Consider the following 14,727-nt stretch of genomic DNA (forward strand, 5'->3'; position numbering starts at 1 on the left):
ATTAATAACAGGTCCTTAGCCTCACTCCTGTTTGTCATTCATGATATTAATATTTGAATGGTCTAAGCTGGTTGGTTTGCAGAATAGCCCTTATTTTAGATTTGTGTGATTTTTTTTTTTTTCCTCTGCATGATTAGATTCAGCCTAAACATTTTTGTCAGGAATACTACGTAAGTAACAATTGCGTCCTTCTTAGTTCAACATCATAAGGCAAGTATATTGCCAGGTTAAGATTTGTAACCATTATTAGCAAAAAATTAAGATTAATAAAGTTCTTTATTAAAAGTTTTATGGATGAAATCTGTTTTGTGGGTGTTGAATATAACTTATGCTTAAATTGTCAGTCGAGTTTTTTTGCAAAACTTTGTGTTCATTACCAGTTAAAATGCATTAGTTACTAGTTATGAAATGATTGCTATAATATAAAATTTACCTCTTGGTAGTGCTTTAGAACATGCCTCCTCCTTTTTGTATATGTAATTTTGTCTTAATTCAAAAAGCTACCTATGTTTTAGCCAATGATTTCACTTAGGTAGTACTGGAAAGAACAGCCTGATTCAACAGGATGACTTGAACAATTGTTCTGAGTAGTTGTAATTATTTGGATTAATGTAACTTCAAATTTATTCAACAAAAATGTATTATGCATTGCTGTGTGTATTATGAGAGCCACTAGCAATATAAAGATGAATAAGATAAAGGTCATGGTATCTTAATTTTTTGGAGGGTGGTGGTAAAATGCTTAACTTAAAAAATTATTAAAAGTAAAATTCTTCAAAGTAATAAAAGATATATTCTTTAAAAAACTTAAAGTGTAAAAATATTTATTTTAACATAGTAAGACATACTGTATATAAAGTTTTTTTCTTTTGTGTATCAAATATGAAGCAATATGGAAATGAATAATGGGTACATTTAAGCAATAAGAGGGAGAAGGAAGAAAATGTAACTAATTAGTGATATAATCTGATATTATTGCTAAAGACATAAGAGAACCACAATTTTAAATGAGATTGGAGAAAGTCTATTAAAATGAATAGATGACAAAGGTAAAAATGGTTTGTGAGTTTATGCTTTTACTCTAGGGAAGTCATTTAATGGCTTATATTATTATGTTTGTATATTTTAAAGGTTGTAATTTCTGAGAGCTTCTGCTAGCAATGCTTTATAATTTGTACTTACTAAAAATCAAACAATGTATGAAAGGAGGGAAACTGGGATAAACTGATAGACTTTGGGCATTCAGTGAAGTCCCAGTAGGAGGTTTTGGTTGAATGCTTTTATTTCCTGTGCAGTAGTGATTTGGTTGGATTATCTCTAAATAATGTCTGACGCTGCTGCTTTTTGTGCTCTTTGATGCCTTACCTTACATCTTTACTAAGATAAAGGACAGCAGGGGTTGTCTTCGGATGCTATTGGAAGAGGTTTCCCTGTTGACGGTATTAGAGGTTACTTTGAAAGATGCTATGATATAGACCCTCAGGCAGAAAGGAAGTGACGACCACTTATTAGACGCCTGTGATGTGTCAGGCACTTGCATCTTGTGTCTGTATCACATTTAATGCTCATAGCAACCCTGTGAGAAAGGTAGTTGTATTTACCAGGGGAAAAATTGAGATAAAGATTTGGAGAGTTCACGGAACTTGTCCGAGGTCATATAACTAGTCAGCATCAGAACGGATTCCAGATCCTGTGTTAGGCTTCACTGTGCCCTGAAAACTTAAGTGCCTTGCTTAAAAAATACAAAGTGCAGCAATATTATTCCTGCCTCATTTATAATGTTCTTAAATTTAAGAACATTTTAAAAGCCCATTTTTTTCTTTTCTCCTATTTGTTCTAACCTAGAATGTCATATTCTTGGGCTGTAGCAGTGGACAGTTTAAGAAGAAGTATACCCACTCTAAAGGGACTGTGAGTTTTATTGCTGCTTTAAAAAAATAATTCCCTGAACAAAAATTCAATGAGTTGACTAATCTTGATAAACCTGTATGAAAGAATGACACTAAATTTGCTCATTATCTCTCACCTGACTATCACTTTTTTTCTGCACCTCCGCTTCTCTCCCCACTCACCTCTAATCTCTTGTTTCCATGTGATTCTGGCATAGTAGCAACCATTCCAGTGATTTGGCTGGCTTGTCTGTACATAACGAGCTCCTAATGAGACTAAAATCCCTAATTTTTTAAGAAGATATAATAAAGCAATGAAGTAGATTAAATGTGAATATTAAGTGTGCTATCTTTTACTGTTATGAAGAATGCTGAGTTCTGAGAAAAAATGAAAAGGAGTTGTATCATATAAAACCTTCACAGATCCAAAGCTTGATCGGAGAGATTAAAAGGGTTAGAGCAAGGGTTAAATTATCCCTTGAGTGTTAGTGTTTGCAAGTATGTCTAATAATTAATTTTGAAAAGCTATATTTTATTAAGGGTTTAACTTTTTTATTTGCTAGAGAAAAATAATCCAGTGTTAATTAGTGACAACATTATTTTAAGTTACAGTTTACAAAATAGACTTTTACATGTTTCAAAAGTTCTTTGAATAGTTGCAAATCACTTATACTTTCATGCAGTTAAAGAATAGTATCATTTTTGCTAGTATCCAGAAAACCCATTTGATGAAATACTGTAAGAAATATAAATCTCTAGTTCTGCCCAGTAGTTCAGTGCTGGTTGAGAATTTTCTTTTGAACTTGTTTGCTTACTATCAACTCAAAAGGCACAATAGTATGTAACTCAACAGAAACGTAGCAGAAACTCGTGGTAACTGGAAGGATTAGAAATAGACTTAAGTATATCAAGGATTAGCCACCAAGAAAGACACTCACCAGAGAATGGTTTTTCTTTTTGAATTCTGAAATGAGGCTCTGTGTGTGTTTTTTTATATATATATTTCTTTATTGATTTCAGAGAGGAAGGGAGAAGGAGAGAGAGATAGAAATATCAATGATGAGAGAGAATCATTGATTGGCTGCCTCCTGCACACCCCCCACTGGGGAACAAGCCCGCAACCCAGGCATGTGCCCTTGGCCGGAATCGAACCTGGGACCCTTGAGTCTGCAGGCCGACACTCTGTCCACTGAGCCAAGCCGGCTAGGGCGCTCTGTGTGTTTTTGACTCCATAAAAGCAGCAGCAGCAGCAATGCCAGGTAAAAACCTTAGAAGATGCCCTGTTGGAATGTGAAGTATTGATAGAAAGGAGCACATAGATCAGAGAGGGATGTAGACATGCAGATTTTTTTTAACTTTTTCACTTAATATGAGCATTAGCATCATGATGTGTGTGCCTACTAAGTAGTCAGGCTGGCCTACAGAGATTTCCTCAGTTATGAAAAAGACTGTGTCTTATTTACTGTGAGCCTCCAGTTCAGCAAATCCAGTTTTATATTCTTAATTCATAGGGCTTCCTACTATGAGATTTCAATTGATGATGGTCCCTGGGAAAAACAGAAGAGTTCAGGGCTCAATTTGTGCACTGGAACGGGATCAAAGGCCTGGTGAGTCACTTGGGATGCTGCTTATCGACTTTTGTGAAATATTTTAAGTAACGTGATGTACTCGTTATCTCTTATCGGCATATCTAAGGCCTCGGATACACAGCAGGCAGCCTGGTGGGGCTGTGTGGGTGGCTCGGTTTCTGCTTCACTCATAGGTTGGGTCTAGAAGTCTTGCCTTGACCGAAGTGCAGCCTAACTCTGGGCATAATTTAGCCCATCTCACTAGATTTGTAAAGAGGAAAAAGAAGATGAGCAATGTTTCCAGGTACTACATATTTCTTAAAAATGAAGAATATTTTAAATAATAGCAAAGAAATGAAAACAAAGCCCATTACAAAAACCAGGCGCTGGAGGTTTGTGCATTGAAGGTCTCATCAGGGCTAATCTGGGCTCTGGTGTCTTGTTTAGCCTGGAACCTCTTTCTGGGAAGTCTCTTCTGCTTCGTACGTCGCACACACGCGATGCTCCCAGACTTCTCCCTGTAGCAGCCTCCCCTCCTGAGGACAGACTCCTGTTCTAAAATTACCTTGTGGGTAGAGTGGTAGTAGCTTTTCAAATTCAGTGCGTTTAAAATTGGCCTTACTGTCTTTGGTTTTTCTGCCTGTGTCCTTGCATTGCTTAATAGTATCACTGTTTACCCTGAGTTAATGCTCTAGAGAAAAAACATTTTTCCTCCAAACCTTGAGTCCACCTTTGAGTCTCCCACAAACCAGTCTCTAAATCCAGTCAGTGGCACTTCTGAAATCCTTACCCCCACCCTACCCCCTTTTAATTTCTACTGCCATTTCTTTAGCCTGGGCCCCACTTTTTAGTGAGTAGTCTTTGTACCTGGCCCTTTGTTCTTCAGGCTGTCATTCATCCTACCAACAGAGTGTCATTTCTAAAATGCAGATAAAATATGACTGTACCCCGTCTGTGCTTTAAAACTTTCATCAACTCCTGACTATGTTCAGATTACTCAGTCTGTCGTACAAGGCCCTTTAAGTATGACCTGGAGTTCCTTACCAGCCTGCCGCTGCTCTGCCCTAACCCTCAGCACAGGGGGCACTGCAGGCTACTTGGAATTCTCAGCACAAGCCAGGTTCTCTCTGGGCTTTTGTTTTTACTCAATGCAACTTCTTTCTGCATTGAATACTTGAACGCTCTCCATTTTCCATCCACTGGCTGAAAAATCCAGTCCTCAAATGTCATTCTCTCTGTAGGAAAACTACTAGGACCTAGATTTTTTTTCATGAGCACAATTAACCCCTTTTTTGTCCTCTCTAGCACTTTTTCTCATAGCGTTTACCACATTATTAGTTATCTAGTACAGTGGTCGCCAACTGGTGGTCCGTGAGGTCCGAAAGGTTGGCAACCACTGGTCTAGTAAGCTCATACCCAGCTAGTTTGAACAATTTGAGGCATTTAGGATGGTGTCTAGTGTCACTTTTTTCCCTTGCTTAATTTTGTGTGTGCATATCATAGTACCTAGCACACACTCATGCACATATTTTTGGAGTAAAAACTACATGCTCACAAATAGTGCTTATGAAACTATGGTCTGAAGTTTGGGTCATTTAAAATGGAGTTTTAGTTCCTATTTTTCAGCATTACTTTTTAAAACCTTTTATTGTGAAAAAATTTGAATATATACAAGAATAGGAAAAATAGTATAATGAATCCCCATGTCCAATCTTGTGTTTTCTCTGTTCCCCTATATATCCTTTCATCTTATAAAGATCTATTTGTTGTTGTTGTTGTAAATCCTCACCCAAGGATATTTTTCCATTGATTTTTTTAGAGAGTGTGGAAGGGAAGGGGAGAGGCAGAGAGAGAGAAACATCAATGAGAGAGACACATCAACTGGTTGCCTCCTTCACATGCCTGACTGGGGTGAGGATTGAGCCTGCAACCGAGGCATGTGCCCTTCACTGGAATCGAACCCAGGACCCTCAGTACGTGGGCCAATGCTTTATTCACTGAGCCAAACCAGCTAGGGTTATAAAGACCTATTTGGAAGTAAATTTTCAGACATCATATCACTTGCTTCATAAGTAGTCAATAACTTAACATATTTTTTAAAAAATCCCAGTCTTAGTCAAATAAATGAACCTTTGGGGAAAAAATGAAAAGTATCATTTTAAAAAATTGGTTGCCTTGGCCAGTGTGGCTCAGTTGATTGGGTGTCGTCTTGTGCACCAAAATGTTGCCAGTTCAGTTCCTGGTCAGGGCACATACCTGGATTGTGGACTTGGTCCCCAGTCGGGGTATGCAGGTGTGTCTGAATCGTTGCATTATCATCTTGGTTCCCTTCCCACTGCGGGACATGATTTGCTACATACACTGGGAGATGTACTACAGAGTGGGATCAGACGTTTCTGTTAGTTCTGAAGACTGTCTCCAGTCCTCCATACATTCTGTCCTAGCAGATGTAAGGGTGAGGAGTGCTCTTAAGTGAAGAAAGTTTTGCTAGCCAATGAAGATATGAGACCCAATTTGTCTTTCAATTTGGTTGTCTTTAGTACAAGGTATGTCTGATTTCAAATGGGAACTTAGTATGGTAAAGGATATAGAAAAAAAAGTGATCATGTGCTAGCTAACACTTGTGTAGTCATGTAGTTTGTCTTTGTAGAATATAAACCACTTCTAAAGGTAGGATGAACTGGCTGAGATTCAGGTCCTAGCCACAGGAAATTAGTCTTAATTTAATCCTAATTCAGAGGACTTAGTTTGGGTTGGTTTTAATAGGAAAGTGGTATTCCTAATAATAGGAATCTAGGAATATTACAGCAAGTCTTCTTAGCCCTTTGTTCTTCTAAGGTAAATCTTAACTATGGTAAGGAGATATTACTTACTAAAATATTTTGTCCTTTATATATATTTAATTCAATGGAACCCTACTAAACATAGGTCATTTTTATGTGACTTTTAGATTTAAAATAGAAATCTAAAACAGTATCTTCCAAAAATGTGATATTCACAGGAATTAGAATATAACATACATATCCCTTGCATTTGGCATTTTCATTTAGTGCTGAGTTCTTGCTATGAGCCAGGTAGTGCCCTAAGTGTTTTATGTCTCATAGCATGTGATGTGAGATAGGTATTGGGAACTTATACTAAACAATAAGACAGTCAGGACACTTAAACTATTTTGCTTTATTACCAAACTAGTGCCCCAGTGCACGAATTTTTGCACATTGAAAAGAAATTAATTAGAAGGTGGCCAGTGGGGCAGGACTGGGGGAGATGGGCCAGACACGCCCTGGAGCCAACCTCCCGTGGTCCCTCCCCCACCGGCCGCACTTGGGGCAGCGCTGCAGCTCGAAGGGCATCTGCAGAGTGAGCAGGATCCCTCTGGCAGGCGGGGTCCCTCAGCCTGGCCTGTGGGGATCGGGCCAAAACCAGCTTTCCGACAACCCCTGAGGGGTCCCAGATTGCAAGAGGGCGGTTTTCAGGTGATGCACCCCGGAATCGGGCTCCCTCCACTGGTTCCAGGGTGTGTCACCCGAGAACCACCACTGCCAAGTCACTGAAGCTCAGCAGCTCCTGTGTTGAGCTCCTTTCCCTTGGTGGTCAGTGTGCATTATACCTACTGGACGGTTGGACAATCGCTTAGCCTTTTATATATATAGATCAGCAGTCGTCAACCTTTGGACCTCCCGGACCACTGGTTGGCGACCACTGATATAGATAGCAGGTATGAGCAAAGGCACACAGGTGAGAATGAGCTTGGTGTGTCAGAATGTGTAATTGGGCAGGTAATAGTGAAGAAGAGGCAAGGGCCAGATTTTAGATTTTTATAGCAGAGGGATTTGGTTTGTGAATGACCCTAAATTTTTAATTTAAAAATTTGTGTATATGCATTTTTCTTAAAAGATTGTTCAAAATCTTTTCACATTTTTCAAAATGTATAGAAGATAGGGTTAGAATGGGATATGTATTTATTATCCCCCCTCAAAAAAGTTAAGAGTCACTGAGTTGGGTTAGAGTTGTATGGCTCCTTATGTTATTCTTTTTCCTTAGGATTGTCTGCTGATACCATGTGAGAAGAGTATGAATAATTCTAAGTTTCTAGAAGAACTTTTTTTTTAAAACTTGCTTTATATAGACCCCAGGACAGAGCTACTTTTAAAAGTTATTCTTGTTTGTGATAACATCTGTTTGTAAGTGGTTAAGTTAGGTATCATACTAGCAAAGGATTTCTCACCTTTAAGGAAACTATTTTATGACTTAAATACTTACACATTAAAAATATGTTAAATAGTACAAAAGAGTATACAATGAAAAGCTAGTCTCTCTTTAATTTCAAATTTCTAGTACTAATCTCCAGGCATAATCACCAAATATATGTATAATTGTGTGTGTTTTTTTTAATATAAATAAAACAGGAAAGTAACATATATACTATATAATGCTTTCAGTTTTTTAACTTAATATATTGGTTATCTCTACATATCAACACATTTAGTTCTATTTAATTCTTTAATATCTACATAGTACTCTGCTGAATAGCTATAATTTATTTAACCAGCTTCCTATTGCTACATATATTTGAGTTTTACTACATATAGTTGGTTTGCTATTATAAGCAATGTCTCAGTGAAATTCTTGTGTGTCCTTGTGTATTATATATGCAAGTATATCTTACAATAAATTACTAGATCAAAGAATATGTTCTATTTAAATTTAAATAATGCAGAATTGCTCTTTGATGGCAACTCCTATACTTCTTTTCCCATATCCATGCCAATACGTTATCAGTTTTTAATTTTTGCACATCTGAGAAAAACCTTGTTTTAATTATATGTTTTAATTTGTATTCCCTTAAATATGAGTAAGAATGAGCATTTTTTTCATATAGGTCTATGAACTGTCCATGTACTTGGCCCACTTTTTAAAACTGGGTGAAGTGGCTATTGTCTTTGGTTGTGTTTTTCTGATAATTTCTAAAAGTTCTTTGTGTATTAAGTAGATTATTCCTTTCTCACTTTTGGTATGTTTTTAGAATTAAAACAAAGAATTTATGTGGTGTTTGTTTCTAGGTCATTCAATATTAACAGGGTTGCAACTCAGGCTGTGGAAGATGTTTTAAATATTGGTGAGTACCAAAATAGCTATTATACATTGTAATTATACTATAGAATGCATATGTTTTATGCTGTGTTAGCTATTACATGATACAAAGTATTTTATTTAATCAATATATATCCCCTCTTTCCTTTTTCAATAGCAAAACGACAAGGAAGTTTAAGTCTTCCATTGAACAGAGAACTGGTAGAGAAAGGTCAGTGACAAACGATCTTAATTACTAAGTTTCATTTAAGTTCTGTATTGATTTTAGGATGTTATTGTGATGTGTACTTGTCTATTTAGCAAAGCACAATACTTTTTTGTCTCAAACATGTTTAATATCCCTTTACTAGTAAATATATTTAAACAATAAAAATTTAAAACGACAAAAATCATAATATAAAACTTTTATGAAACAGCATAACTGCAAATATGCCTTGGGGAATAGGAAAATACAGAAAAATACACATGTGGCAAATAGGAAATGCACACCTAAACTCAGTGCCGTTCATATCCTCTGAATGAGGGGAAATTCACTGAGCTATGAATGCTTATCTTCACTTCACTAACATGTTCTGCTTGCCCCTCTCCTGCCTGCTCCTGCCCAGTTACCTCAGGGTTCCTTTAAGAGAACTAGTCCTGTTGAAAGAAAGGATACTGACCAGGGAATTTAACCGTTTGAGTCCCAAGCATGTGATTGTGCTGCTTGGTATTTCTCGACATAAAATAAAACAAGCGCTATCACGCTGTTTGGGTCTTTTCGTACTCATTTAGAGAAAGCGCGGTTGCACTGTTTGGGATTCTTCGACAGTGTTTTTTCAATACCCCCTGGGACTCAAACGAATCGTATGTTTTCTCGACATAAAATCTCAGCAGCGCGATTGCGCTGCTTGGGACTCAAATGGTTAAAGATCTGGGTTCCAATCCCAGACCAACCAGTGCCTGACTGAAAGATGGGCAGGACTGTGATTCTCATTCCTCCCCTCCCTCTGCTGTAAAAGGAGGAGGGCAGGTAGATCACTGGTGCTTGGGGACTCTTCAGCTTTGTTCTTTAAATTTTATTTTAAAAATATTTAAATTCTTAAATTCTGAAAAATAACATTCGTTTGATTTACATATGAAATTTTAACACACTAAAGTCCACTCATTTATCAGGATCAGTGTTGTAGACATCAAACTAAAGCTTCTGTGTGTTTAATTGAAGAGGATCCTTTGATATGAAGGTGTAAATTCCTTTAAAAAACAACGAAAAGCCCAAACATATTTATAGTTACATCTACCTTCTTTTTTTTAACATATAAACCCCAAGTAAAATACTTACACAAAGTGGATATCAATGCATATGAGATTAAAATTGTCATCCATACATAAACACACACTTGAATTGAGAGTTATTAGAGTAACTTCATTCTTGTTGGTTGCCTTTAAAATGATTTAGCAATACATGATAAAGTGTCAGTCCATATATTTGTATGTCTGGATTTCTACACAAGAATTCCTTCATTGGGCAGATGATTTGTCTTTAAGTTAGTTTGAAAAACTGGACTAAATCTCTGAATTCCCTTTCATTTCTCTAAATTGGACTGTATTTCTTCCTCTCAGTTTGAGATCTAACAGATTATTTTCATCATGGCTTATGAGCTAGCATAGCATTAAATCTATGTCAAAGAAAGGAAAATTGGGCATTTATAGTAATTGAGTCTTATGTAATTTAACTTAAACATGATGTATATAGATCAACTGAAATTTATATCAGGTATGTAAATTAATTAAGGGTATGTATACAATCACGTGGTTGGTTTTTCCCTTAATAAACAAACTGCTTTGTGAATGACCATTATTCCTCTGAGGATCTGACTATCTTCAGAAGCAACAGTGAGTGCCAGGGCCGCGGTCACTTGACACTCTGGACCTACTTTCTTCAGAGCCAGCACGTACTTTATGTGTGTGTTCCCAGGGAGGCAAATTCTTTTTAAAAACATGAATTAGGTTTTTAAAGGAACCCAAAAATTCAGATGAAATTTTGGAAAATACAGATTATCTGATGGTCTTTAATATGCTACTAAACTGATCATTCTGTCAAGCCTGATTTCGTCGCACAGTTGTCTTGAACCAGTTTGTGCATTGCCTGCCAACTCTGATGCGCCTCTTGTTGGAGAGATCGCAGGTCCCAGCAATTTCTAAAACTGTCTTGAATAATGGCATTTTCAGAAGTGAAAGCATATTGCCTGTCATTTTTGAGATTGCATTTTATATCAAGACTATTAACTTATACTTATGAACTCTTTGACATGATCTTTTGGAAAAGAACTTGGCAGGGGAAATATGGCAACTCAAGTTCCATTTTTGAGTGCCATCAACTAGTTCCTCTATTTTTGTTTAATTACTAGCTTTGAATTTTTTCCCCCCCAAAATGTAACTATTTCCTTTACTGTGAGTGATGTACGGTTCTGTGGACTAATCTTGGAACCTAATCCTCATTTATGAGTTGTTTTTTTAATGTTCTGGAGATCTAATGCACTCTATTATTTTTTTTTTCTTTATTGATTAAGGTATTACATATGTGTCCTTATCCCCCCCATTGCCCCCCCCCCCCCACTCCCTTTCATGCCCTCACCTCCCTGGTGTCTGTGTCCATTGGTTATGCTTATATGCATGCATACAAGTCCTTTGGTTGATGTCTCCCTTTACCCCCACCCTCCCCTACCTTCCCTCTGAGGTTTGATGTTGTTTTTTAATGGAACATGTAGTGAGTTCCAAGGTATTTGATACTAAACAGAGCTGTGGAACAGAACTGCTTCTGAGTTGGAGATAGCATCCATTTTTCATTTTGCACTTCTCAAGTGACCATCTATTATTGAATGTGCTAATACTTGTTTCTTCTTTCTTCATAGTAACAAACGAATATAATGAATCACTGCTCTATAGTCCGGAAGAACCAAAAATACTTTTCAGTATTCGAGAACCAATAGCAAACAGAGTTTTCTCAAGCAGTCGTCAGCGTTGTTTCACCTCAAAGTAAGCAAGCTACCAAAGTCTGAGTGTGAGGCTTTCGTCCCTTGTAATTACCCTTATGTTAAAAGTTATTTCAAACGAAGTCTGGTGGGGGAACTGCTGACCTGGCTAAAATGACATTTTCTTTCCAACTGAATGTGCCGTTTTAGCACCACTAAAATGTAAATGAGTAGAAGGGGCATAGTTAGTTACTTGGGTGATGCAGATTTTTTTTCTAAAGTATTTAGACTACAATAAGATTATATTATCATTTTAAAAGAAACTGACTGGAAAGCAACTTTTTTCCTGTGCTGTGGAATAAAAGCAGAACAAACACTAAAGCCTACCTGTGTAGCAGTAAACCTTTAGAGGAGTCATGTCTTTTCCCTCCCACACCTTCCACTTTAGATAAATTACGGGTTTTAAAGAAACCTTATTTAGAGTTAAGAAAACTTATTATTTAATGAGATGTTGCTTTCTGCTTAGGGTTTGTGTCCGTTCTCGTTGTTGGGATGCCTGTATGGTTGTGGATGGAGGCACTTCTTTTGAGTTTAATGATGGAGCAATTGCTTCAATGATGATCAATAAAGAAGATGAGCTTCGAACTGTGCTTCTAGAACAGTGAAGCATTTCCTCAGACAAGACTTTGATTACCAGAAAAATACTTGCACTGCTAAAACAGACTACCGGTCAGAAGCTACATCTTTGGGTTACTGTTGAGACTGGTTGGCCCTGGGCTCAAAGGTGACTGAGAAAGTGAGATTTGTATTATTCTTCTGTGGGTTCTGAGGGAAAAGATGTTCACTCTGTAAGAAAGTGGATGGACTAAACTTTAGAACTGATACCAGTGAAATTTCTATATTATGAGTGGTATTCAAGAGTACTTGGTATCTTTTAAATTTAGAGGTGGGTTCACAATAAAGGATTAAATGTTTCCTTCCCTTTCCTCCTAACTTTGTGGAATTGGTCAGAACAACACCTATCATTAGTATATCACCTTCAAAGTATATATTTTTTATAGCACCTAAAAATCAAGATTTAAAGAAATTTTTGATGGAGAATTTTGATAAATCCTGACATTGACCTAATTGAAGTAGGTAAATGTGTTTTTCTATGTGCTAAGAATTTTCTAATTTCAGAACACAATATTATTATGACTATTGATTTAAGAAGTTCAAACAATCATTTTTAAAATTATTTATAGTTTTCATTTAACTTTCAGGTTAATTTTGACAATGCAGGGTGAAGTACATATAACTGGACAGAATCATGATGCTGTTACAAATTATTAATTATCCCATAGCTATTTTAGGTGATAGGCAATTTTTTAAAAAATGACTTGAATATAATAGATTTCTTCCATATTAGCCATATTCTGCTAGGAGTTTGGTCAAACCTCTCAAAACTATTTTTATCTACTTTTAATACCATGGTAGTTTTCATCTAGCTCATATTCCAAGTTTTCACATTAGCTTTGGAGGATAAAATGTTATGGTCTTTTGTCCCCCCATGAGAATTTATTTTTTTCTAATTCTTGACCTACTTATTTGTAACCCTAGACTTTTCACAAAAAGCACCTATTGCTGCATCTTGAAATCTTTGGTAGTATCATGCCATTAATTCAATCATTGAAGTATTTATTGAATACCCATTCTGTTCCATGTACTGGTTCAATTGCTGGGCATTCATTGAACTGGAATGGACTATCCTGATAGAATGTGAGTCCAGTGAGCTCAGAAGTAAATTCTGTAAAAGTGAGGATGCACAATCAAATTGAGTACTCTTGGTTTTGCCAACATTTAACATGTTCTTGTCAAACTTTTAATATAAATGTTACTACACAAAAGTAATCTAGGCTTTGATGTATATCCAGAACAAGAATGTTTTTCTTTTCCTAATTAAGAGTATCTGTATACTCACTAGCAAACAGTTAACATGATGCATTCAGTAAATATTAGTGTTTTCCCAGAGCTGGTCTAGTTTCTGGTTTGATTTGAAAGTGATATATTAAAATCTACTTTATAAAGTGAAATTCCACAGTATAGAAACTCCCTTAATACGTTTAAAATGCCTTCTTGACAAAAATGCCAACTCCATCTTTAATATCAAGGAAATCTGTCCATGTGGTACCATAGATCTGTTAATATGTAACATATTAATAGGTAACCTGCTGTGTAAAATTGTTCGTAAGCCATATTTCAAAGGTTTAAAAATTGCTTAATGTGCTCCATTTGCAATATAACTCCTAATATTTCTGCTCTGTGGTGGGGATTTATTTGTAAGAGATGATGAGAGGCAAAGGATGTTAGAATAGCAAAAATGTTTTTTGAATTAACCTTTAATGGCAACAAGATGTGAATAAAATTAAACTATTGCTATCTCTTCCTTTTTATTTCATTTACTTCCTTAATTCTCTTGGGGGTCATTATTTGAAATCCTGGCTTTCCCAAATGTTATGTTTCAGAAGTCTTTCCCCCCCACTGGTGTCCATTACTCTTGGACTTGTTGACTTCCTTCACTGCTAATCTCTACACAGAACCATGATTTGTTATGTAATCGAGGATAAAGTGCTTACCCTTAGTGTAGAACAGTGGTTCTCAACCTTCCTAATGCCGTGACCCTTTAATACAGTTCCTCATGTTGTGGTGACCCCCAATTTCATTGTTACAAATTGAACATAATTAAAACATAGTGACTAATCACAAAAACAATATGTAATTATATATGTGTTTTCCGATGGTCTTAGGCGACCCCTGTGAAAGGGTCGCGATCCACAGGTTGAGAACCGCTCGTGTAGAGACTCTTGAGATAATGCTGACTTAGTATTTTTGATGCCCCATATACACTGATATTTATGGCCCCAGTAAAGCAAGTCATGGGAGAGCAGTGGTAAGAGGAGGTTGCTTTTTTGCTTGTTCAGGGTTAGGGTATCCAGTGGAAAGGGGTTCCAGTTCCCCAGCCCCCAAAACTGGTACCTTTCCTTATATGGTCAGTACCCTCCCGCATGCTGCTGTTCAAACACAATATCCTCCTCACTGTAGATCTTCAGTAAATGTTGGATTGCAACTGAGCTCACCAGATAGAAGAGACAGAGTGTTGTCACTTTATCCAGAAATAAGAAACTTACACTTAGCCGGAGTGTCCCTCATATCTCTGCAACTGTGGCTGGGGGATCAAAGAGGAGT

At 36.7% G+C, this 14,727-nt stretch overlaps 1 protein-coding gene across 2 annotated transcripts in view; it reads left to right on the forward strand.

Annotated features, from left to right (window-relative positions):
* The window catches only part of NADK2 (NAD kinase 2, mitochondrial), a 31,420-nt gene extending 17,500 nt beyond the window's left edge, over window positions 1-13,920 (forward strand). The window contains exons 8-13 of one of the 2 annotated variants that reach the window (XM_070411828.1): window positions 1,846-1,911; window positions 3,401-3,496; window positions 8,521-8,576; window positions 8,709-8,762; window positions 11,443-11,566; window positions 12,029-13,920. In XM_070411828.1, the coding sequence (XP_070267929.1) occupies window positions 1,846-1,911; window positions 3,401-3,496; window positions 8,521-8,576; window positions 8,709-8,762; window positions 11,443-11,566; window positions 12,029-12,167 (535 nt within the window). In that variant the 3' untranslated portion in view covers window positions 12,168-13,920. The remainder of the gene's footprint in view (window positions 1-1,845; window positions 1,912-3,400; window positions 3,497-8,520; window positions 8,577-8,708; window positions 8,763-11,442; window positions 11,567-12,028) is intronic. The other variant, XM_070411829.1, reaches the window with a different exon arrangement.
* Window positions 13,921-14,727: the final 807 nt, after the last annotated feature.

Source organism: Myotis yumanensis, unplaced genomic scaffold (assembly GCF_028538775.1).
Source record: "Myotis yumanensis isolate MYYU_CA2020_CCGP unplaced genomic scaffold, mMyoYum1.0.hap1 SCAF_4, whole genome shotgun sequence".
In the NCBI taxonomy this organism is placed as follows: Eukaryota; Metazoa; Chordata; class Mammalia; order Chiroptera; family Vespertilionidae; genus Myotis; species Myotis yumanensis.